This window comes from Lissotriton vulgaris, chromosome 12, assembly GCF_964263255.1.
Source record: "Lissotriton vulgaris chromosome 12, aLisVul1.2, whole genome shotgun sequence".
Taxonomy (NCBI): domain Eukaryota; kingdom Metazoa; phylum Chordata; class Amphibia; order Caudata; family Salamandridae; genus Lissotriton; species Lissotriton vulgaris.
Window position 1 is genome coordinate 187,807,519 of NC_141700.1, and position 24,029 is coordinate 187,831,547.

Here is a 24,029-nt window from a genome sequence, read left to right on the forward strand (position 1 = left end):
CATTCATACTCACTCCCTGTATCAATCACTCACTCTCCCCCACTCACTCTATCTCACTTCTACTCTCTCTCTCACTCACTCATTCTGACTTATCTCATTCCCACTCAGTCACCCACACACAAATGTACCCACACATGCACACTCAGTGATTCACACTTTCACTCATAAATGTTCTTACCCACACTCAGTCCCCCTCACTCATAACTGTTCGATTACAAAGTGCTCTGCATTGAACTCCAAGTTTACAGGTGATCTGCTTTAACAAATACAAATAGTAACTATTCAGTAGGCCCCTCAGGCCTCTGAGCACTGGAGCAACGGCATCTGCTGCACCATTTCATGCACCATGCCTGACTCACTTTCACTCCCTTGCACAATGTCCTCCTCACTCATTCCAAACCACTCACACTCCTTACTCCCTCGCATGTACTTTCAAATATTCATTCTCACTCATAAAATCTCTCATTGATTTTCTCTCACTAGTATTGACTCGCTGAAACAGACTAACCTAACACACTTACACTCACTCAATCACATTTACTTTCAGTCACTTACAAACACACACTCACTAACACAGGTATGAGAAATAACACTGGAGTTTGTTTTCACTTATATTTCTTCCTTTGCTGGCATCTCCTTGGTAGCAGTAGGGAAGGAATCCGGAGCTGAACACTCAAACCAGCAAAGCATAATTCCAAGCATTGAGCCAGACAGAGCAGCAAGGCCAAGCATATAAAGAGGAAGACCCACATCAATCCCTCACCCAGCTTCTTTATAGGACTAGAGACATTGCCCTATCAGGACCTGGGGCAGCGTTTGGGATCCTGTTGCTGCTGCTCTCTTTCGAAGCCTTGATAGCCTCAGGAATGCACTGATGTGTTCCCTGCAAGCCAAGATTTAATGCATATATGATGTTGCCTGAGGCATGTGCACTATGTCTACAAAATAAAATTGATTGTGTCTGTGTGAGGACAGTGCTGACAGTGGAAGGGATAGTTTCCTAGGGCATAAACCAATGTGAATTAGGTTGCTGTAAGGAAACATTAACTTGATGGAGAGTTCTGCCAATTGAGTGTTACTATTGCCATGGACGTCTATCTGTTATACTAGCACATATAAAATGGAAACTAGCATTCAATCCAGTGGTAATTATATAGTAATATCCTTGCACACCTTAGATTACAATAAACATGTTCTCTTTAACCACCTGGAGGGGACCAAACAAGACTGCAGTAAATATTCAAGCTGGCACCTTTCCGAATGAAGCCAAATAGATTTCTAAATAAATGGACAAATGCAAAAAACTTTTACCCAGCCAATATGGAACAAGTTACTAATCTCTGCATAGACTACATTTCCTTCTTGGAAATACAGAATCAAAGTTTATCAGCCGTCTCCTTGCATAGTTGGGAATAAACATTGTACATTTTTAAGTCTACATTTTAAAAGCATAGTTGTCAAGCACAGCTATTGCTTTTAATATACATAGAGTGGGATGTTGGGTCAAGCATTGGCCTTCTTCAGCTACTCTCATTCAACCATTAGCTTGAGGTTTTGGCAATCACTTCTTGACTCAGCCCAGTGAAGAAATCATTTCTCACCTTATGCCATTGGCTTTTTGGGTGTATCTTTCCACCTCCGCACTACTACTTTCATTGAATTGTACAAAGGACTGCTTTAAAACTAGAGTCCAGTCAATATGCTCTTGCTAGCTTCAGTTTGGTTACCCTTCATGCATACCAGATTAAGCCCAGGCCTGCTGCCTCTGCCAATGATTGTTGTTTAATCCCTGGAGAGATCTTAGTCACATCAAATAAATTATGCAAGTTTGAACTAAAAAAAACTCTATCACTGTGATTCTATAGGATCTAGAAGTGACAAATAGGTAGCATATTCAAAGCGTTTTTCTGTATGTGTCAATACATTAGAGAAATAGCTTCTTTAAGTGATCGATTTGGGCTTCTTTTGAAGGAGAAAATATTTTTTTATGATATGCATCATGGACAGTTATCCAAAATGCGAAGTTATTGCTGTGTGGCTATGTTTATATTTCTGTTGCACAATAAATCAATGTGCTTTTTATGACATGCCCACCAGCAGTTAAAGTGAGTTGATGTATAGATTAACTTTATATGCATTTATGTATTTGTCAACATTCATTTTTTTCCTTAGACCACAATATGGCGGCAAGTTCTGTCAGGGGTCGAGTCGCATTTATCAACTTTGCAATATTCAGTCATGCCCAGCTAATAGTGTGGACTTTCGTGCACAACAATGTGCTGAATACAACAGTAAGCCATTCCGTGGCTGGTACTACAGGTGGAAACCATATACCAAAGTTGAAGGTAAGGAAATAAAACCACTTGGAAGTCTGTTACTAAGTTTAGATTTTTAATTTGTGTTTATACACATTTCTGCACAACTTGCTATTCACTTTCAGCCTGATTCATCAATCATATTTGCGCTCGCAAAGGGCCAGATTCTGAGAATCTGGCCCTTTGCGAGTGCAATTTTTGCATTTGGGATTCATCATCCCAAATGCAAAATTCGCTATTTAGAAACTCGGAAATTTGCGAGGAATAGCATTTAAGGAATCTATATTAGAGATTCCTTAAATGCTATTCTTGAAACATTTTAAAATTGTGAATTCGCAAATTTCGGCCGTTATTTACCGCGAGGTCAAACCTCGTGGTAAATAGCGAAAACTTAGAAAAATGCTTTTAAAAGCATTTTTCTAAGTTGCATGTTACACACACACACATGTCCTTTGGACATGTGTGTGCGCAACACCTGTTGAAATGTGCATTTAAGGGGTGCTACAGGGTGTCCATTGGACACCCCTGGCACCCTTCAAATCGCTATCTTATTTGCGATTAGCAAATTGCTAATCGCAAATAAGGAATACTCCCCATTCATTCCTATGGGCCTTTTGGCCCATAGGAATGAATGGGGAGTTATTCCTTATTTGCGATTAGCAATTTGCTAATCGCAAATAAGGAATCTGTAGGAATCGCATTTAATTTTGCGATTCCTACATGAATCCCGTTTTGCGAGTCTGTAATAGCGATTCCTTATGAATCGCTATTTCAGACTCGCAAAACGGGTCTTTCATGAATCTGGCCGTTTGTGATTTATTTTGTGTTCACCGGAAGAAGCACATTTTAATTGTATGAACTTTGAAGAGAGTAAGTTTAAAGCATTCTGCAGTCCAGATAACAAGGGATAATATATTAAACAACTACACAACCGCCAGTTTCCTTGCAGGTTCAATTTAAAGCTGCATGTATGACTTACGAAATCTACAACAGCCATTGCCACTCTGTCCTAAGTAAAAAAAAAGTATGTTAAACATTATCCTCCCGTTAATCTACTGTCTGCAATCCCATACTTTCCTTGCCATCTCGTAAACCAAATTAGGAAATTATGTGGTAGAGCTTGCAGAGTGGCAGCAGCCAAGCTATGAAAACAGCCATCTCCTAATTATGTGAATTTAAACCACTTTACTCAAGTTTAGCAAAAAGCTGAAATCTTGGATATTCTCCACATAAACAAGCATTACCTTACCGAGACCTGTGTCTATGGGCTGCATGGCAATTCTCTAAATCCATATATTAATGATGTGCAGATTGTTTAGGCCTTCAACCTTCATATAGTGTCTTTGAATAACTCTATGACGTCCTGGATAGCAGCTAGATCTTCCTGCCGTGTGAATGTGGTACTTTATAAATAGCCATAATTCAAGAAATATATTTATTTAGAATATCACTCCAAGTTTATAGACTTTGAGAATGTGTCTCAAGGAGGCAGTACCCAAGGAAACAGGCCAAAGCTTGGGGAAGAGAGTCCTCTAATCTCATAGTACTTCACTGAATTATGTTTTCCATGAGTTGTGAAAAGCCATAGGTGGGCTATGCTTCTGTAAGCAATGCAAGGCAGAAAATATCCTGTGTTTTAAATTTAAACTGAAGTAAATCTTTGTAAAATGGAACTTGATGTTTAACCTGCTAAAACAAATGGTTAAATGTGGTTGTTGTCATCCTGTGAACTATTCTTTAAAGAGGATGATCCACAGCTGAGGTACAGCCTTACAAACAGGAGGAGGCCTGTGGCATTCACAAAGAACCCAATGGAGACCTTGGAATGATGCCTCAGGCAGAGTTTCAAGAGGTATGTTCTTATCTAACGATCTTCGTTGGGTTCAGTGGTATACTATTACTGTGAACCAACTGGCCTTAGTATAAATTACAGGTGGTCAATGTTTTGATATAAAACAGCTGGAAAGCATTTGAAGAGGAAAATGCTTAAATCCATGACAACAGGCCAACGATTTGGCCAGCTGCTGCCCTTCAGGAATCAGAATAATACCTGTTGCATAAGAAAGCCACCAGTGGATGAAAAAGTGTTTTACCAAGATCCACACAAAGTGCCAGAAATCTTGTCTTTACACAAAATATCAAGAGTGTTCTTGTTCAGACACCTTTGGTTGGTTCAACTGGACACGCTTCCTTGTGCATGGACTCGGATGCAATAATGAAGAAGATTTGAAAACGCTTTAGATAGGGAACAGATTGTCAGAAGGAAAAAAATAGTTTTTAATATTATAAAGTATGCACGATGCAATGTCTAATGGACCAAGAAGATACAATAGTAAACCCAAACATGGTAACATAAACTTACAGAGGAATTTAAGCACATTTGAAGTTTGCTGACTGATTAATTGCAGCAGCTAAAGGCTCTAGAGAAGCTAATATCTATATAGGAAACTATGGAGAACGATGAGGTATGAGGTATGGGTGCTTTGGAGTTGTGTAATCCCTAGTTTAAATAACATTAGAAGTACTTAACATTAATAATTTTGTAGCAACTGAAGAAAACAATATCTTCATTTAATAGATAGTAAAAGTGTCTCTTTAAGACAGCCTGCCATTAAAACATGTTGCATGTAACAGAAGCATGTATAACACATTGTTCAAGCCTTATTATTATGCTTACAGTTTAACTATTAAGGAATTACAGAGCACAAAGAACAATGTTTGGTAACAGTGAACTGTGACCAGAACTGTCTCATCTCTGTGTTTCTCAGCGTGTTGCCCAAAGCTGTGCACCTATTTTTTGTGGACAATGAGGGTGACCTTTCTAATGCCAACAGTGGGCACTTCATCAGGACTCTGAAACTGTTTTGCATTGTATGAAAATATGAGCATTAGGGTCTTAGTTACAGTTTGGCAGACAGCTTACTCTGCGGCAGTGCACCCTGCCGGAAGAACTCCAGGTTCACCCTCCCTTTTTAGATATGGGTGAGCGAAAATGTCTCTGCCTCTTATGGTTGGAAACTTTTGACTGAAGGTTGACTGAAATTGGGCCATTGTTGTAAGAATCACAGTCCATCCACCCTATTTTAGGTGGACGCCCTAGGGTACTCGGGGGCCCATGCAGCAAAGTTCCAGTCCCTCTAGAGGAGCTGATCTGGTTAGGGCTCTTCTGAAGGCACAGAGATGGCCACCATACAGGTGGTGATTTCTAAACAAGGCGGGCCATAGATGTTGGAGTAGCAGAGTGCATTCCTCTGCTGCTCTGACAGAATGGAATATAGACCACAAAGGGGTAAATAATCCTCATAATGTGTTACCCACTTAATTTGATCATGAGGAACATTGTGTTGATTATATAATTGTTTCTATTTACTTACACAGAGTTAAAGTCCGTGTACACTTTAAATTCTCTTTAGTTTTAGTGTGTAATCTTGGTGAAGAGAGATGCTTAATGACTCATGGTTATCAGTGCTGTTGTTCTTGTCTAATTGACATTACGAAGTGTGCCCTCTGAACTTATAAGACTGCAAAGAACAATGTATTTGCCTTTAGTATGTGGCTCAATGTTCTATATCTGTGTGTTTTAAATTAATTTGCTATTTTATCATAAGGATTTATATGTACTTTAGGTAGGTCTGGGGCTACTGACAAAAGCATTGCTCAATTTGCAACACAGAGCTTCACCCAGACAAGTGAAAAAAATAAAATAAATGTTTACTTTATGACAGATGACGATAAATGCAAACTGTACTGCGCTGCAGAAGACTTTGACTTTTTCTTCGCCATGTCCAACAAGGTGAAAGACGGCACACCATGCTCTGAGAGCAGTTATAACATCTGTATTGATGGGCGGTGTGAAGTAAGTGTTTTTTTTTGTCATACATGTGCATAGGCAGTTTAAGTGTATTTGTTATACCTATCCTTCTCTACAGGGTCACCCCAAAACCTTTTGCCTTTACCTTCCCATTTTTGTTGAATTTGTTTGTGTTGGCTTTAGGACTCTCTGCACTTTAACACTGCTAACCAGTGCTAAAATGCTTGTGCTCTCTCCTTAAAACATGGTAGACTTGGCTTATATCCAATTGGCATATTTAATGTACTTAGTCCATAGTAAAGTGGCACTACGGGTGGCCAGGGTCTGTAAATTAAATGCTATCAGTGGGCCTGCAGCACTGGTTGTGCCACCCACTTAAGTAGCAATTTAACCTCTCAGTCCTGCTAGTGCAGAGTCTGTATGTGCACTTTTAAACTGCCATTTCGAGTTGACAAACAAACCTTTGTCAATAGCTGGTAACAAAGTGGTAAACCAGGCCCAGAGTGCACAACCTGGTGCAACCAAGTGCAGTTAATCGAAGTAAACAGTGATTTCCAAAGCTCCAAGATACCTTATTGAAAACGTGGCAATTCTAGTATTCAAAGTTCATACAGGATGCTCCTCCAAACTTGTCTCTGCTCCTTAACAAAACCGTAATAGATGAAAATACACTCATGTGTATGATGCCGAACAGTGAACTCACAATGCATTCACTGTGCGATCTAAATCTGTGAAAAACAATATTGGTTGCCAATGTGTTAATTGTATTAAAAGTAGTGAGTGCTGGCTTTCAGTGAATCAAAAGTTTTTCCTTGCCGATGCATTGGAGAACCAATGCACCAACTACAAATGCAGATTAAGAGCCAAGTTTACCAACCGCTGGAACCTCAAGTAACTGTCAAAATGCGAATAAGTGAAAGACGCAGTGACTAAACTGCTGCCAAAAGTTTCTGTTCAACAATAGAAAAGTAGCTGCCACATGAGCTATTTACCTGGTGAAGGCGGTCTAATCACAAAACAAACGACACCTCCAGCGAATAATCCATGAGCAAATTCAGGTGTCTGAAGTGCCTTTTAAATGAGTTGTGAAGCTGGCTGGTGCGGCGTAACCCGGAACTGACCCATAAGTGTAGTGACAATAAGTGACATCCTAATGTCATCCTATACACAATGAACATTAAAATTAATCAAAGTGAAACACCCGAGTGTCTGTGAGTTGGCGCATGCCGTAATTAATCACATTGTGGTCACCAAGCTTGAAAACTGACCGAAAACAAGATGTGGAAAAATAGATGTATACAATTTCAGAAGCAACATTCCAAAGTCAAAATGTGTCATGAGTGATGAAGGATTGATAACAACATCTGTTTTATTATGCATGTTGCCATAGAAACATATGTTGCTTTTTTATAAACTGGTTTACCATAATATATGAACATGTGGCAATAGTGATTAGACAGTACATAAGAGGGACTGTTACAATGAGAAAAAAGATATGGCACTAACTCATGAAAACAGCTGTTAAAATATGGGAAATTACACGAGAGAAAACCTTACATGATCAGAATAACAATACAGAAAACCCATTGCTGCAAATGAGTAAAATGTCCATTGCCAGAAGCTAGACATGTACCTTATTGAAGTAAATTACAGATAGCATAACATCTCTATTTTATTGTTTCACGCCTTAGGGAAAAGAGTATAACATTTCCCAATCCAAATGCTTTCCCTTTGCCTACGAATTTTGTGGATGTTGATTTCAGGGTTAAATCTGATAACTTCTATGATTTGGAATCTGAATTGAGCTATGCTATGATTTCTATCAAGCCAATGTGCTCTTAGACTGGAGTTTCTATTGTTATTGTGTGTCATGCTTTTGTGTTCCGTTAAGAGTATCTTTATCTTTAGCTTCGTCTTTCCTACTCATGCTAGGCCACAAGGGCATTGTATGCTGTAAATGACATTGTTGGTGTTACAATCTGATGAATGCCGAGGTTTGACAATTTGATCTGTTTCTGGATGACCTGCTGTGTTGCCAACGATCATATTGCTGCAATGGATGCAATTTTGAATTTGTTTAGTGCCTGTTTATGTTTCCTGGTTGACAGATTTTATTATGCTAATTTTTCTTTTAGATTTCTCGGGCGCTGGTATACAAAGATAGGTTCATAGGCAAACAATTCTTTAAAATCTGGTTCAGTATTTAATAGCTCCCATCGTCAGTGAATAATGCCTTTGATGACATAGGACTTTGTGGAATATAATTAAATGAACACCATGCGCAATGGTTTTTTGTTGTGCTTTTTTAGTAAACTTGTTCGATCTAGAGATATCACTCGTGCAGCTGTGTTGAGTATGTCAACTGGGTACCCTCTGACCATAAATTGAAATTTGTATTCCTCTAATTTTGATGAACACTCTTTGTTGTCTGATATGGTGCTCTTTATACAAAGGAACTGTGAAAGTAATACATGTTGTTATAAGTTTTGACGGTGGAAGCTGTGGAAAAGCAAAGAATTGTTGCTATCAGTTGTTGTTTTTATAAACACTTGCTGATGCCTACTGAAGATAGTTTGATCAATACATCCAGAAATGAAATGTCTTGATTGCTAATGGCATAAGTGAATTGAATCCACAGATTTTTTTGGTTTAATGTGAAGATGTTAGTTTCAGGGTCTTCCTTGCAACCCTTCCAAATAAGGAACATATCATTGATGCATCGGATATATAAAACTGTGTGTCATTGCCATACCTGGTGTTGAAGATATATTGTTCTTCAAATTTGGCCAAGATGTTCGCGTAGCTGGGTGCTCCTGCAAAACCCATGGTGGCTCCATTCTTCTGTAAATAAAATTCACCATTCAGGAGAAATAGCTGTGGTATAAACAAACATGTAAAAGTTCCAATAGGAATACTTTGTTGGCTCCAACATGTTCTTCCTGCAGTAATGCCCATTCAACTACTTCTATGCCTTCATTGTTGTGGATTGCCGTATAAAGAGCAATTACATCAATGGTGCACGACCACCATGTCTTGATGTCTGTTGTTGGTATTTGGAACAGGTGATTCAAGAAAGCAGAAGTATCCTCTTTGTAGGACCTCCGTTTTTGGACCTAAGGCTGGAGAAAAGTATCCAAGTATCTTTCAAGAAGTTCATACAGTGACCTGCAGGCTGATACAATTGGTCAAAGGGGTGGAGCCAACATTTTGCAGACACAAACCTTCCATTTTACAACATGTAAGTCACCCCTAAGGTAGACCCCTGGACAGTACAAAGGCCAGGGTTCAGTGTGTATAAAAAAGTTGGACCTGTGCTTTTAAGTTTATATGTCCTGGTAGTGAAAAATTCCTAAATTCATTTTTCATTACTGCAAGGCCTATTTCTCCCATAGGATAACATTGAAGTTACCTTATAAGTGTACTTTCCAAATGGGTTCATGATTGGTGTATTTGGTAGTGGGGTGAAAAGTCATATTTTGTGGTGCAGTCTGTTTTTTCAACACAAACGTAAAGGTTTTAGAAAGTTGGCATTTTTCTACACTTAGCCTTTTTTGGCCTGGGTCCCATGCCTCGATGTAACTGAAAATTAGACTTTGTGAATTCCTCAAAGGCAGTCACACAATAGAGGGATTAGGTGTGCTTGGATGGGCTATTTGCTGGCAAAAATGGTGGGGGGAGGGTGGAGCTGAAAAAATCCCCACTTACAACTGAATAGCCTGTCTGCATTTACACAAAGGACATAATAACCCTGCCGTGGCACTTTTCCTACCTTCCAGAACCAGGCACCAGGGTATAAAACAAGGATCTCAGAAACCAACTCTTCAGTACGCATCTGGACCTCTGGACACTATGCTAGAAAGACTGCTGTGCTGCTACACGGATTGCCACTCTGCTTGACTGCTGCCCTAAAGGAACTGTTGCCCGGTTGTGCTGACCTGCTGCCCTCTTGCCTGGGGAAGAAAAACAGGATCTGCAAATTCAACTTCAACCCAGGACACAAGAGTGACTCAAATGACCAGTCTGCTGGTCTCCTGATTTGAGTCTTAAGGACATAAAAGGCTCCTCAACCAGCTTCTGGATCCAGCTGCAGCATGTTTATAACCCCCAAGTGGTGCCTCTCAGGTCCTGAACCCTTGGTGTGGGTCACAGACTCTCTAAATCAAGATTTTGGTCTCTTTGCGACTGCAAACAGGGCTATTTGCAGTGGAACCCCACCACTCACACCAAAGGTAAGCACAAGCGGCTGTCTGGCTGTCTCTTTGAACAGCAAGAATCAATCTACGGCAGAGGACTGCCACCGCGAAGCTCCAGCTCGCTCAACCGAGATGCCCAGTCTGCTCTTCCCACCACATCGACCAACACCAGCAGTGCTCTCTTTGCTCCCTGCATTTGTGTCCAATGCAAGCAGGACTCTTGGCACAAAACATGAGAAGGTAAAACTTCACTGGGACTTATCTGGGAATGTATCCGACCCGCGCTCCATCGTGATTGGCCTGAATTTTTGATTTTCACATGGTCCAGTGGAACCACATAGCTGTAGTTGTAACTTTCTGCTTTTAGGCACGATTTTTACACGTTATTCTTTAAAGATTCATAACCAGTTCTAATATTTGGATTTTCGTTGTGTTAGAATCTTGTTTTATTTATTAAATTAAGTCTCTGTTGTTTTAATCTGGTGTGGATCTTTTTGTGCAGTGTTTTCACTGTTTTACTGTTTGAAGTGTTGCACAAGTACTTTACCTATGCCTCCAAGTTAAACCTGACTGCTCTGTACCAAGCTACCAGGGTTTTGAGCTTAGGTTAATATGGGGTTTCCTTCTGCCTTACCCTAACTAGGATTGCGGTTGCTGCTTGACCAGGACTCACATCCCAGTCAACCAGTAACCCCATTTCTAACAGTATTTGTTCACATTAGCATCAATTTCGACAAGTGTTGCTTATTATTTATTTTTTCCCTTTATTACAGCTGGTGGGATGTGATCATGCACTTGGCTCCAATGCTGCTTTCGATGCCTGTGGAGTTTGTAATGGTGATAATTCTACGTGCAAGTTTTTTAAAGGGCAATATTTGAATCAACACAGAGCTAATGGTAAGAATGGCTTTAGATTTTTTTTCTATGGCACTTACATCACTATTCTTGCTACTGTTTTTCATCCAGAACTACGTTTAACTACTTAAGCAATGTCACATAGCTAGCACAAGCTTATCTGTTTTATCATTAAAATTATGATCTTTAAGGTTTATGAAGAAATGCTGGGGACAGTTTTTCACACAAAGTTTTTCAGGAGGAATAACTAGATTAATATAAACCACTGGAAAGCTGTGATTTTGCTGTTCAACTGCTAGTTGGTTAATAGTTAAAAAGCAGGTTTGCTAGGCAGTGGAAAAATGCTGCTAAGGTGTGCGACAATCCCGTGCCTCCTTTCACACTTTAGCAAATGTAAATATATCACCATAAAATTTTCACACACATATATCTATATATATATATATATATATATATATATATATATGAAGAAATCCCCGCCTGTCAAATGGATGACAAGCAGCAGCAGGGTGCAGACCTCGCAGCGCCACAGCAGACAGTCAACAGTGAAGCTCTCCAATAATCCAACTCGAGTGAGTAGCAGGTTCAAAACTTGTCATATGAGGTAACGCGTTTCACTCCACTAGGGAGCTTGATCACATATATATATATATATATATATATATATATATATATATATATATATATATATATATATATATATATATATATATATATATGTATATATATATATATATATATATATATATAGATATATATATATATATATATACCAACTGAGAATTATGTGCATCCATTTCGCTGAAACGCACCCCACCTTCATCAAAGAAGGACTCCAGATCCCGGAAACGCCACTGTTTTGCTAACGCCCAGAAGGCGGGGACTAATTACTTGAGGGGAGAGCTTCAGCAGCTGAATTAACTTTGCCACTGACGAAGAGAGCTCTTGCTCTCAAAATGCATTTGCCGTTTTATTTCTTAAGAAACCTCACATTTGAAAGCCTGCTGGCAAGTATTTGAAATAAAGGAGTTTGTGATTGAGTTTGTGTGTGGTTGCTCCCAAGAGTGTTCCTGCGCTTTTGTTGGATTTTTAACGGCCGCCCGGTCGTGGGAGCGACCTGCTGCTGATGCGGAGCGGTGTTGGATCTAGCCCTGATCTCTTGACTGGGTGAGAGCTTTCTGCTTAATTCAGAGACTCTGTCCCTCACCACCCCTTGTTGTAAATATTTTTGTCCACCCTAAGCGTGGAAGGGTATTCTCAGATGTGAGACCCTTGCTCATTGCACCATCAGGATTCAAGCAAACCGGGCCGAAGATGGCTGTAATGCCAGAAACCGGTCCCCGGGAGCTTGTTTCCTTCCCAGTGTAAGAATTGGCTTTTGTAGTTTGGTTTGCCCTGTTCCCATCATGCACTGGGACAGGAACAGACTAATTTGCATACAGCCAGGTTCTGAAACTGGGATGGTGCAGTGAGCTAAAAAACGGTGTTGGATCTAGCCCTGATTTCTTGACTGGGTGAGAGCTTTCTGCTTAATTCAGAGACTCTGTCCCTCACCACCCCTTGTTGTAAATATTTTTGTCCACCCTAAGCGTGGAAGGGTATTCTCAGATGTGAGACCCTTGCTCATTGCACCATCAGGATTAAAGCAAACCGGGCCGAAGACGGCTGTAATGCCAGAAACCGGTCCCCGGGAGCTTGTTTCCTTCCCAGTGTAAGAATTGGCTTTTGTAGTTTGGTTTGCCCTGTTCCCATCATGCACTGGGACAGGAACAGACTAATTTGCATACAGCCAGGTTCTGAAACTGGAATGGTGCATTGAGCTAAAAAACGGTGTTGGATCTAGCCCTGATCTCTTGACTGGGTGAGAGCTTTCTGCTTAATTCAGAGACTCTGTCCCTCACCACCCCTTGTTGTAAATATTTTTGTCCACCCTAAGCGTGGAAGGGTATTCTCAGATGTGAGACCCTTGCTCATTGCACCATCAGGATTAAAGCAAACCGGGCCGAAGACGGCTGTAATGCCAGAAACCGGTCCCCGGGAGCTTGTTTCCTTCCCAGTGTAAGAATTGGCTTTTGTAGTTTGGTTTGCCCTGTTCCCATCATGCACTGGGACAGGAACAGACTAATTTGCATACAGCCAGGTTCTGAAACTGGAATGGTGCATTGAGCTAAAAAACGGTGTTGGATCTAGCCCTGATCTCTTGACTGGGTGAGAGCTTTCTGCTTAATTCCGAGACCCTGTCCCTCACCACCCCTTGTTGTAAATATTTTTGTCCACCCTAAGCGTGGAAGGGTATTCTCAGATGTGAGACCCTTGCTCATTGCACCATCAGGATTCAAGCAAACCGGGCCGAAGACGGCTGTAATGCCAGAAACCGGTCCCCGGGAGCTTGTTTCCTTCCCAGTGTAAGAATTGGCTTTTGTAGTTTGGTTTGCCCTGTTCCCATCATGCACTGGGACAGGAACAGACTAATTTGCATACAGCCAGGTTCTTAAACTGGGATGGTGCAGTGAGCTAAAAACGGTGTTGGATCTAGCCCTGATCTCTTGACTGGGTGAGAGCTTTCTGCTTAATTCAGAGACTCTGTCCCTTACCACCCCTTGTTGTAAATATGCTGATGCGGAGCCAGCTCTTCATCACAGAGGAGCATGTGGACACGAACGTCTTGGAGCTCTGCAGGGGTGGCTCCTTGAACACTCCATCAGCTACTATAAAGCAAGGCAGGCTGACAATGGAGTCGTGCCTTAATACCAACTGAGAATTATGTGCATCCATTTCGCTGAAACGCACCCCACCTTCATCAAGGGACTCCAAATCCCAGAAACGCCACTGTTTTGCTAACGCCCAGAAGGCAGGGACTAATTACTTGAGGGGAGAGCTTCAGCAGCTGAATTAACTTTGCCATTGACGAAGAGAGCTCTTGCTCTCGAAATGCATTTGGCGTTTTATTTCTTAAGAAACCTCACCTTTGAAAGCCTGCTGGCAAGTACTTGAAATAAAGGAGTTTGTGATTGAGTTTGTGTGTGGTTGCTCCCAAGAGGGTTCCTGCGCTTTCGTTGTATATATATATATATATATATATCGAAGCTCCACAATCCTCAAAATGCCCAGCCGGGTCAAAGGAAGAAAGAAGCACTCGCAAGCACGGCACAGCTCGTATTCACAGGGCAAGTTTATTCAGGACAGACGCGTTTCGGGAGAGCCCTCCCTTTCTCAATGTTTTCGTCTCACAAGACGAGCGCAGCGCCATTATGAATGTTTACAAACATATAAAGAAACAAACAAAGGACTGATGCTTTTTTGCAGCAAGGGGCGCCATCTTAGAGTGTCTCAATATCACAATTATAATACTGTTTTGCTAATAGTAACACCACAAACAACAATAATGCCGTGTATCGGCTATCCTCCTGTCAACAAAAAACCCAATACTAATCTTATAAAGTATATCACAAGGTTAAGACAGTGGTATAATGTTGAAACCTAACCAACCTACGACATGAACACCGTATGTATAAAGTGCACAGGTCGGAAAAATCTTGCCGTGGATCGGCAATTGCAGCCCCTGTATGGACTGCAAAACATACAATGTGGTTACCTATTTAAGCATATCCTTCAGTATAATTTCAGTGGTGATGAAAGCATCCATCACACATCAAAAACAAAAAGCAAAAACAAAAACATACAAAACAACTCCAAAAAACCTTAGCACAAATTAGCAAAATGTCAAGTCAATGTTGGATATTCAGTACTCAACTTGACAGGAAGTCATAGCATGGAACTGCACATCTGTTCAACCCAGGTGTGAGGCCAGTTCCTCTCCCAAATTTAAGCCTCCAGGTGCTTTCGTCTCGAGGTCTATAATATAACGGGACTCGAGTCTTCTGAGTGCAAGTAATCTATTACCCCCCCTGGGATTTTCCTCGACTCGGTCCAAACAGAAATATCTAAGAAGGTTTCTATCACTGTTATGTTTAAGGGAGAAATGACGGGCCACTGGATACGTGATGTCCTTATTCACAATGGCCCGCATATGTTCCAAAATTCTCAACTTAACAGGATTGATGGTACTCCCAACATACTGTAACTGACAGGGGCACATGAGGCAATAAACAACAAAGTCAGACTGACATGACATAAACTTTGCTATTTTCCTACCGTTCTTAATTCCTGGGACTCGGTATGTTAACGTCCTTTTACTTGAGGCACAGGCTTTGCATTTTCCGCAAGGAAAAAAGCCTTTGGCGTCTTTCAAGGTGCCTAGTGGTCTTTTCAACGGTGGCAGATAGCTATGAACCATCTTGTCCCTGAGTGATCTGGCCTTTCTGAATGTGATCAGTGGGGTGTTGGGGATATCCGGCCCTACAATTTGATCCGATTTTAAAATATGCCAATGTTTAGACAAAATGGATCGCAGTTTGTATGAGTCGGCAGCATATGGTGTTATGATGCGAAATTTACCTTCAGTATCAGGACTTTGTTCTTTAACAAAAAGACTAGCACGTGGTACTTTCCTAACCCTCTCTAGGGTGTTTTATATATATATATATATATACACAAATATATTTATATATACACACCAACTGTTCCTCCTTTCACTTAAAAAGAAGTGCACCGGCACTGGTTGTGTCGTTTTAAATTGGTTTAATTCATGGAACTTCACAACCGCGAGAGGCATACACTACCAACGTTTCTGCTCACCAGAGCCTTGATCATGGGAAACCTCTGTGATTTTCAAATTGCTTGCGTGATTTCTATAAAAGCGCAAGCCGTATTCTTTTTCAGATTGTGCAAGGGAATTCAATAACCAACTTGAAATGCATGGAGAATAGCACAATTAAATGTTCAGCGCTAAATAGTCTTTCTTCCCTTGCATGTTATTACCTTAGCGTCAATGTGTAGTGTGCCCCATCTGCATGCATGCATGACCTGCGCTTTAAAAGAACTCACGTGGGTAATTCGAAAATCAGAGCGATTTCCCGTGATCAAGGCTCTGGTAAGCAGAAACGTTGGGATTGTGTGCCTCTTGCTGTTGTGAAGTTCCTTGAATTAAACAAAGTTTAAAATGAAACAACCAGTCCCGGCGCACTTCTTTTTAAGTCAAAGGAGGAACTGCTGGTGTTTATATTCAGGAAGCCTCGTTCCTGAGCATAGGCTGCCCAATCAAGGTTGTGGGCTCCTTACGAGGCATTTTGGAGTTGGATACATACACACATATATATATATATATATATATATAGATCCATCAAATCCGGTTCCCCCAGAGATCCGACCACCCCCAGCCGGCTCAAGGACAGCTTGCCAGTGCTAGAGCCCTATGTGCGTCAGCTGCTGGACATCTCCTTTGAGTCTCAGGTGGTCCCGAAGGCCTGGAAACAGGCGGTGGTACTTCCCCTGCAAAAAAAGGCCAACGTTAGCTTTGAAAAGCTGGATAACCTCCGTCCTATTTCCCTCCTTCCCTACATGGCGAAGGTGGCGGAAAAAATAGCCAACATACAGCTCATGCAGTTCGTGGAGATGGCTTCGCTACTCCACGACTCGCAATTTGGCTTCCGTCCCCGTCACTCGACGGAGTCTGCTCTCCTCGTGGCGGTAGAAGCACTTAGACAGGGAGTAGACGAGGGCCAGACGATGGCACTGATCCTTCTAGACTTAAGCGCAGCATTCGACACTGTAGCACATTCCACCTTGCTACAGTGTCTGAATGGAGGCGGGGTGACAGGAGCTGCGCTTGGCTGGATCAAGTCCTTCCTCTCTGAGAGGTGCTTTCAAGTCAGACTGGGTGAGTGCTATTCCAGGGAGATTGAGCTGGGCCAGGGCGTACCTCAGGGTTTGTCCCTGAGCCCAACTCTATTCAACATCTACGTCTCCCCCCTGGCGGCCATTGTGGAGGGTCATGGCCTCCGCCTGGTGTCCTACGCCGATGACACGCAGTTGGTCATCTCCCTATCGCGCGCGCCCGGTCTTGCGGCAGACATCTTCAGAAACTGCATGAAAGACCTTGCTGCCTGGATGTCTGCCAACTGTTTAAAGCTGAACGGGAGCAAGACCGAGGTGCTCGTGGTGGGGGGTGCACCGTCGGCGTGGTCGTCGGCGTGGTGGCCACCTTGTCTGGGGGAAGTCCCCGCTCCCTGCCGTGAGGCCAGGAACCTGGGCGTGTGGCTCGATAAGGACCTCACCTTTGGCCCACATGTCGGTCGGGTGGCGGGGGTATGCTTCAGTGTTCTGAGAGCCCTCAGGAAAGTCTTAGACCTGCTTCCCATCTCTGCTCGTCAGACGCTGGTGCATGCCTTGGTCACCTCCCGACTCGATTATGGGAATCTGCTCTATTTGGGGGCCACAGGCAGGGTCATCGGCCGCCTGCAGGTTCTTCAAAACGCGGCAGCGCGGTTGGTCCTCAGACTCCCCAGGAGGTCATCCGCCAAGCCAGCCTTGCGAGCGCTCCATTGGCTCCCCATCGAGAGGAGAGTGAAGTTTAAGGCCCTTGCCACCTGCCATCGTATTCTGAACGGCAAGGCACCTCTTCCGCTCCAGAGCCTAGCAGTCTATTACGAGCCTACACGCAGTCTCCGGTCCTCGCAGACCGGGCTGTTAAAAGTTCCAAGAATATCTAAAGCTCGTATGGGAGGCAGATCCTTCAGATACCTTGCTCCCAAGTGCTGGAATAATCTGCCACTGGAACTTCGGCTTGAACCCTCCGAAATCCAGTTTAGGAAAAAACTTAAAACACATCTTTATCAGTAGATAGCTTGGTTGGGGAGAGGGGGGACAGTCACTCCACTTGTCATAGCGCGGGGACACGCCAGTGGCGTAACCAGGCGCTTAATAAATGTCCAATAATAATATATATATATATATATATATATATATATATATATATATATATATATATATATATATATATATATATATATATATATATATAGATATATATATATATTACCTACTGGCGGTCGCCAGTAGATATATATAGTTAGGATTTTTTTCCTATGGGATTTCTGAAAATTCTATGTCGAATAATTTTGGCGTTTGTGGACAGAATTGGCTGAAATTGTCAGGAAAATGGAACATTTTGTTCATAGGGCGGTTGGACTCACTTTTAGCTCGAACCGCTGAATGGATTTCCACGAAAGTTGGCAAAATTGTAGATATTGTTTGCCCGACGTGCCTTTGCTATGTCTCAATATAAGTGCTCCAGTGGATTTTGATAAATTAACGTAAAAAAAAAATTATATATCTGTAACAGCGCTCCGGTTAGCGCCCCGGTTCGCGTACCTGACGCGTAACGGAACTTCGCGAAGTGAAGCTGATTGGCTCTCCGGTGTCTGTCAACATTCTAAACAGTCCGGAACGGCCGCCATCTTGTCTCTCGGTAGGATTGAGAGACAAGAGGTGGAGAAAAACAAAGGGGGAAATGAGCATAAGGGGGCAGAGTACATCCTCCCTGACCCCTAGGTTTGATGAGGGGGCTTTATAAGGCCCCCGCGGGGCAAAAAATAATAATTTTTATTATCGTTTTTTTTGCGGGGGGAGCAGAAAGAACATGGAGGCAGGAGATGATAAAGAGATGTTAAATACACATTGGAGATAATATAGTGGGAGAACACAAAAAAGTTGCACAGTATATTTTAAGTCTCACTTTATATTTTATCTTTTTGGGTACTATTTCATAATTTTCATATTAAAAAGAATAATGTCTCAAACAATTTTAACTTTTAAAATTTAAATTTATTGTTCTGATTTTTCAAATTTGTAACATTAAATCATCAGGTATGTCCTCCTTTTCATTCCAAGAATCACATTCTTCAGCACATTTTATTAATTCTTGGTCTACTGTTTCATCCATAAAGTCTACTTCTTCTTTTTCTTCGTTAGGATTGTTTTCAATCTTAATTTGAAATGAAATTGTCTTTTCTTTTTGCTGTGCTTCCATTTTCTTGCTGGAAATTGCATTAAAAATAAATATATCAGTGGAGATAGGGCACTGTTGGGTTTAAGTTCAGACAGGTACTTGTGAGTTTTTAACAGTGAAGTTATCTTTGGGCAGTGCAGTGCATGGTTTCAGGCAGGAAGTAGAACTATTAAAAAGTGCCTGTGATGAAGCCTAAGTAAATTCATTCTTATACCACAGAAGCCTAACTCAATCAATAATTTAAATAATTAAGTCTTTCTCAATGACTAACTCTTATAGAGGGACAGTATGTAACTATCTGAAAACGTTTCCCTAAATTAATTTAAAGTGCATAACATAGTTCTCCTTTCAAATTTTTAAAATTATATCTTACCTTTGAAAAAGAAGTTAAAGTTGTCAGTGAAAATGCTCTTGAAATGTACTTCAGGAAGTAGTAGTCAAAATGGCTGTTTCTCTCTCTTTCTTTATATATATTCAGGTGCATAACCAATCAAATGTCTTGAAATAATAGTAGAAAATGAAAGAAACATTTTAATTGGTTGTCAATTCTAACACTTCATATGTGTTTTTGTCATGTAATTTACCTCAGGATATTTAGTCAGGCCTACAGCATAATTTTCTCAATGGAATTCCATCAAATTTGGGTAAATGGTAGGGACTGCTATGTAGTAGGGCCTATTTTATATTTGATGAAAGTGTCTCCAGTGGTTTTTCTGTAAATTACTTTCCCACCTTTTTTTAGCGAGCGCTCACCGGTGCGCGCCCCGGTACGCGTACCGGCAACGTAACGGGAGTCCTCCATTTTGTGTTTCGGTAGAATTGAGACACAAGATGGAGGGCAAACAATGTTCGGAATGGGTAGAAGGGGGCAGGGAAGACACTTCCTGACCCTCTAGGTTTTCTGAGGGGGGCTTAGGACGCTCATATATGCAAAAAAAATAAATGAAAAAAAAAATTTCTTGTTGGGGGCGCCCGGTACGCGCACCGGTAAGCGAACCGGGGAGCGTACTTTGGTGAAAAATAGTGAAAAAAGTTAGAAGAAGATAAACGTTTTGAATGATCAGAGGTAGGGTAGCTCTGAAAAAAGCTATTGGGTTCTGTGGTTAATTTAGGTACCTACAAGTAGGTTCCAATGCACAGTTTTAAATTCAGGAAGAATATTCTATTCCCCTCATCGGAGAAGTGCACACCATCTCCTCTGTAGATGTCTTGCATGTTGTAGCGCAAGTTATTGTTGTATATTAAACCCATTCTAAAGTCTCTCATGTAAGCAGAAACAGATTTATTCACATGTTTCCGCGCTTTCTCAGATTGTGGACAAAATTGGTTGGACCAGTTCCATTTCTGTCTTTGGAATATATTGGAATATACCAAGGCAGTTTGGGGAAAAAGTGTCATCAATTGATGAAAGGTGTCCTTTAAAAGCATTTCCAGACCAACCCCAGTCATAGTCCCAAAATCTTTTCCACCACAGTGCACTATTAAGAGGTCAGGGTTTGGCAGATGCATAAAAAAATTATATTAAAAAGATATAAAATATATTTTTCCTTTAAAAGAAGAATACATTTTACACCATTTGATACTTGCTATTAAAAAACCATTGAAATTCACTGAAAAAAACATAGGTTATAGACCATATATAGTTAGGAATTAGCATTTAAAAAACCTTGAAAATTCACTGAAAAAACCATAGGTTATAGACCATATATAGTTAGGGATTAGCATTTACAAAACCTTATTTTACTCACACAAAACCATTGAAATTTGCATATATAGTTAGTTGCACTAACTATATATCGCGCACATCATGACATGGTCATGACAAGTCATCATTTGTCCATTTATCCAGCAAGTCCAGTTTGGCACAAAATGTCTATTCAGCTGAACTAGTATATACTGGTTAATTAGTAGGTGCCACCTCATTTGGTAAAAGTTAGGTGCATATTCCACACTATAACTGCATAATGGATAATAAGGAGAAATCGCCAGTGACCTTATGTGCATTTTTGGAATGTGATTGTTCCTCGTGCTTTCATCCAGAAATCGGGGATAACATGAATCTTTCTACAGAGAAGACAACAACACTCCAAAGAGGTAAATCTCTATCGAACATGGGTATTTTCTCCTAACTATATGAAGCAAGGGCTTCTTTGTTGGAGAAGTCCTCATTTTATTGGGCTTCAAGAATACAGCATACTTTTCTTCTGCATCAAGAAGCAGATGATTTTTTAACACTTTTTTATATTTGTGAATTCATCACGAAAAGTTGAGATACGTATATTGCTGTACCTCGAATATTCGCGAAATCATCGTGACGTTTTGAAAGTCTAAAATTCATATAAACACACATTGTAATTATTTTTGTGATAAGTAGTTTACTAATATGACATATAAAGTGAGATTTTCACAAGCAATTGGAGGTACTTATTTCAGCACCTGCTCTTTTTTTTTTTTAATTAATGTTGTAGTTTTTTAAAAAATGTTTCCAAATAACATGGCATCTTGTGGCACAGAAGATCATCAGCCACACTCTGATGAAGACAGGTATTTGGAGGAGGAACACACTGTGAAGCACTAATCTATCACCTTCCACTCCGGGGAGATGAAGAAGGTGACAAAGCACATGAAGTGCTCTTTGTGTGAGAAGATCTTCTCCAGGGATACGTCAAAGAATTTTTTTTTGTAGCAAAACAATTATGTTGACCCATCTGAAGATGTACCATTCCAATCAATTTCCGTCAATGCTGCCAAAGTCTTCCTGAAGTTCAAGGCCCCTTCGGTCCCACACCGGTGTTTGAAATACAAACACCAGGGAATGCCTCTGCAGCGTCAGGACATCCACGCGGCGGGGGTGCCGGCATGCTTTTCATCCTGATGGATTTTTATTTCAATTGAGGCAGAAGCGAGCAAGCCAGAGAACAAGTAAAGTGTTTGGTGGCAGTATTTGGACTACATTAACTACAATGCCAGTGATGACGCCCACTGGGGCAGGACTTTAATTTGAATTAAAAGCATGTTCTGCAAAGTCTGCTTCTTTCCTCATTTCCTGCCAGTGATCAAGAGTTTAAGAAGCTCGAAACGCGTATGGCTCCGTGAATGCGTGGTGGATTCTGCTGATGTTGCCGCCTGTGGTGCAGTGTGCGGATATCCTAGATATATATTTATGTTTATATATATTTATATCAATCTCATGTTGGAAGCTAAACATTGGGATAGACTTAAAGAATTTAGGGTTTTACCAAGGCATGACAGTGACCATAACGCCCTAGTTTTAACCCTTAAGCCTGGTTCTTTTGGCTTAACTAACCCTGACCCTAACCCCGCTACGGTGTTAACACCTCTTACGGTTACAAGTTCAAGTTCAAGTTTGGCATTTATATAGCGCACTACTCATCCAGAGGGTCTCAAGGCGCTTAAGGGATGGGGGGGGTTATGTATCAAATATCCAGGTTTTGAGTTGTTTTCTGAAGGAGAGGTGGTTTTGAGTAAGGCGGAGAAGGGTGGGGAGGGAGTTCCAGGTTTTGGCCGCAAGGTAGGAGAAAGATCTTCCTCCCATGGTGGACCTGTGGATGCGTGGTATAGCGGCGAGGGCTTGGTTGGAAGAACGGAGTTTGCGGGTGGGGGTGTAGAAGGAAAGGCGTGTATTGAGGGATTCGGGTCCTAGATCGTATAGTGCTTTGTGTGCGTAGGTGAGGAGACGGAACGTTATTCTTTTGTTGACAATAGGAGAAGGATCAAATGGTCTCACTGTGTAAACTCCCCCACCCTGCTCCCAAAAATGTACCAGATTGCTATCCCGCACATAAGTGAGATGGGCGACTTGACTTCTCACCAGCAGGCCATAGAAATTCATAGGCAAACAGCTGTGGCCCTAGAGGATGTATTCTATCCAGTAGGTGTAAACAAACAGCCAAAGCCTAGGACCCACCCCTGGTTTGATCATACCTGTAAGAAAGCAAAAAGGGATCTTCTTGCAGAAATCAAAACCAGAGACACTGTAAAAATCCGGGCATCTAGATTGCAGTATAAGAAGGAACTCATCAGGGGTAAGAGAGAGTGGGAGGAATCGAGGTGGGAAGACCTGAGACACGCGCTCCTCTCAAAGGATGCTAAGACATTCTGGGCCATAGTTACTTCTGGGGTGAAGGAAGGTGGAGAGGCTGTATCACAGAACATTGCTCCGTTGGTGTGGGAGGTACACTTCAAGGCACTTTACGCAAGCCCTGAGTTTGGCGCTCAAGAGTGCCAACGCCGGGATCAGATATCAGAAGCAGGCACGCCCCCCCGGATTCCTCCGGCCTTAGACCCCCCGCACGAGCATGGACTCCTGGGGTCTCTGGCCTGGGATGCCGGCCGGGCCTGCTGGATGTTTGGGAGATGATTCCTACCGAAAACCTTGAGGGCATTTCTCCCAAGGAAGTGGAATCTGCTATTCAAAGACTGCTCCCAAACAAAGCCCCGGCCTCGACAACCTCCCAGGCGATCTCTTTCGCTCCCAGCCTAAAGTCTGGGCACCTTACCTGGCAGCCCTCTTTAATGCAGTTCTCCGGGGTTCTGGGTTACCGAAACCTGGCTGGGAGCTGAGATCGTCCCAATTTTTAAGAAGGGATGCCCACTAGTTCCATCTAACTACAGGCCCATTACTCTTCTAGATACCACCCAAAAACTAATGGGCCAGATATTATTGGACAGACTATTGGGTTGGATGGAGGAGCACAAAACATTGACCACCCTCCAAGCCGGATTTAGAACAGGTATATCGACCTTGGACCAAATCTTCCGGCTGCAGGTCCTATTTTGGAAAACTGCAAGAGTAGAGGGTGGCAGCTCTACCTTGTGTTCGTGGACCTGCGGGCCACTTTCGATTTGGTGCCCAGGGAGAGATTATGGTTAGTGTTGCAAGAACTAGGTCTCCCGTCCTACCTATTGAATGTCTTAATTAGATT

The 24,029-nt window shown here is 41.7% G+C and overlaps 1 protein-coding gene across 1 annotated transcript in view; it reads left to right on the plus strand.

Moving 5' to 3' along the window:
* The window catches only part of ADAMTS18 (ADAM metallopeptidase with thrombospondin type 1 motif 18), a 340,132-nt gene that overhangs the window by 221,012 nt on the left and 95,091 nt on the right, over positions 1–24,029 (plus strand). Inside the window, exons 13-15 of the mRNA XM_086947715.1 lie at positions 2,173–2,345; positions 6,041–6,171; positions 11,093–11,216. Of these exons, the coding sequence (XP_086803841.1) occupies positions 2,173–2,345; positions 6,041–6,171; positions 11,093–11,216 (428 nt within the window). The remainder of the gene's footprint in view (positions 1–2,172; positions 2,346–6,040; positions 6,172–11,092; positions 11,217–24,029) is intronic.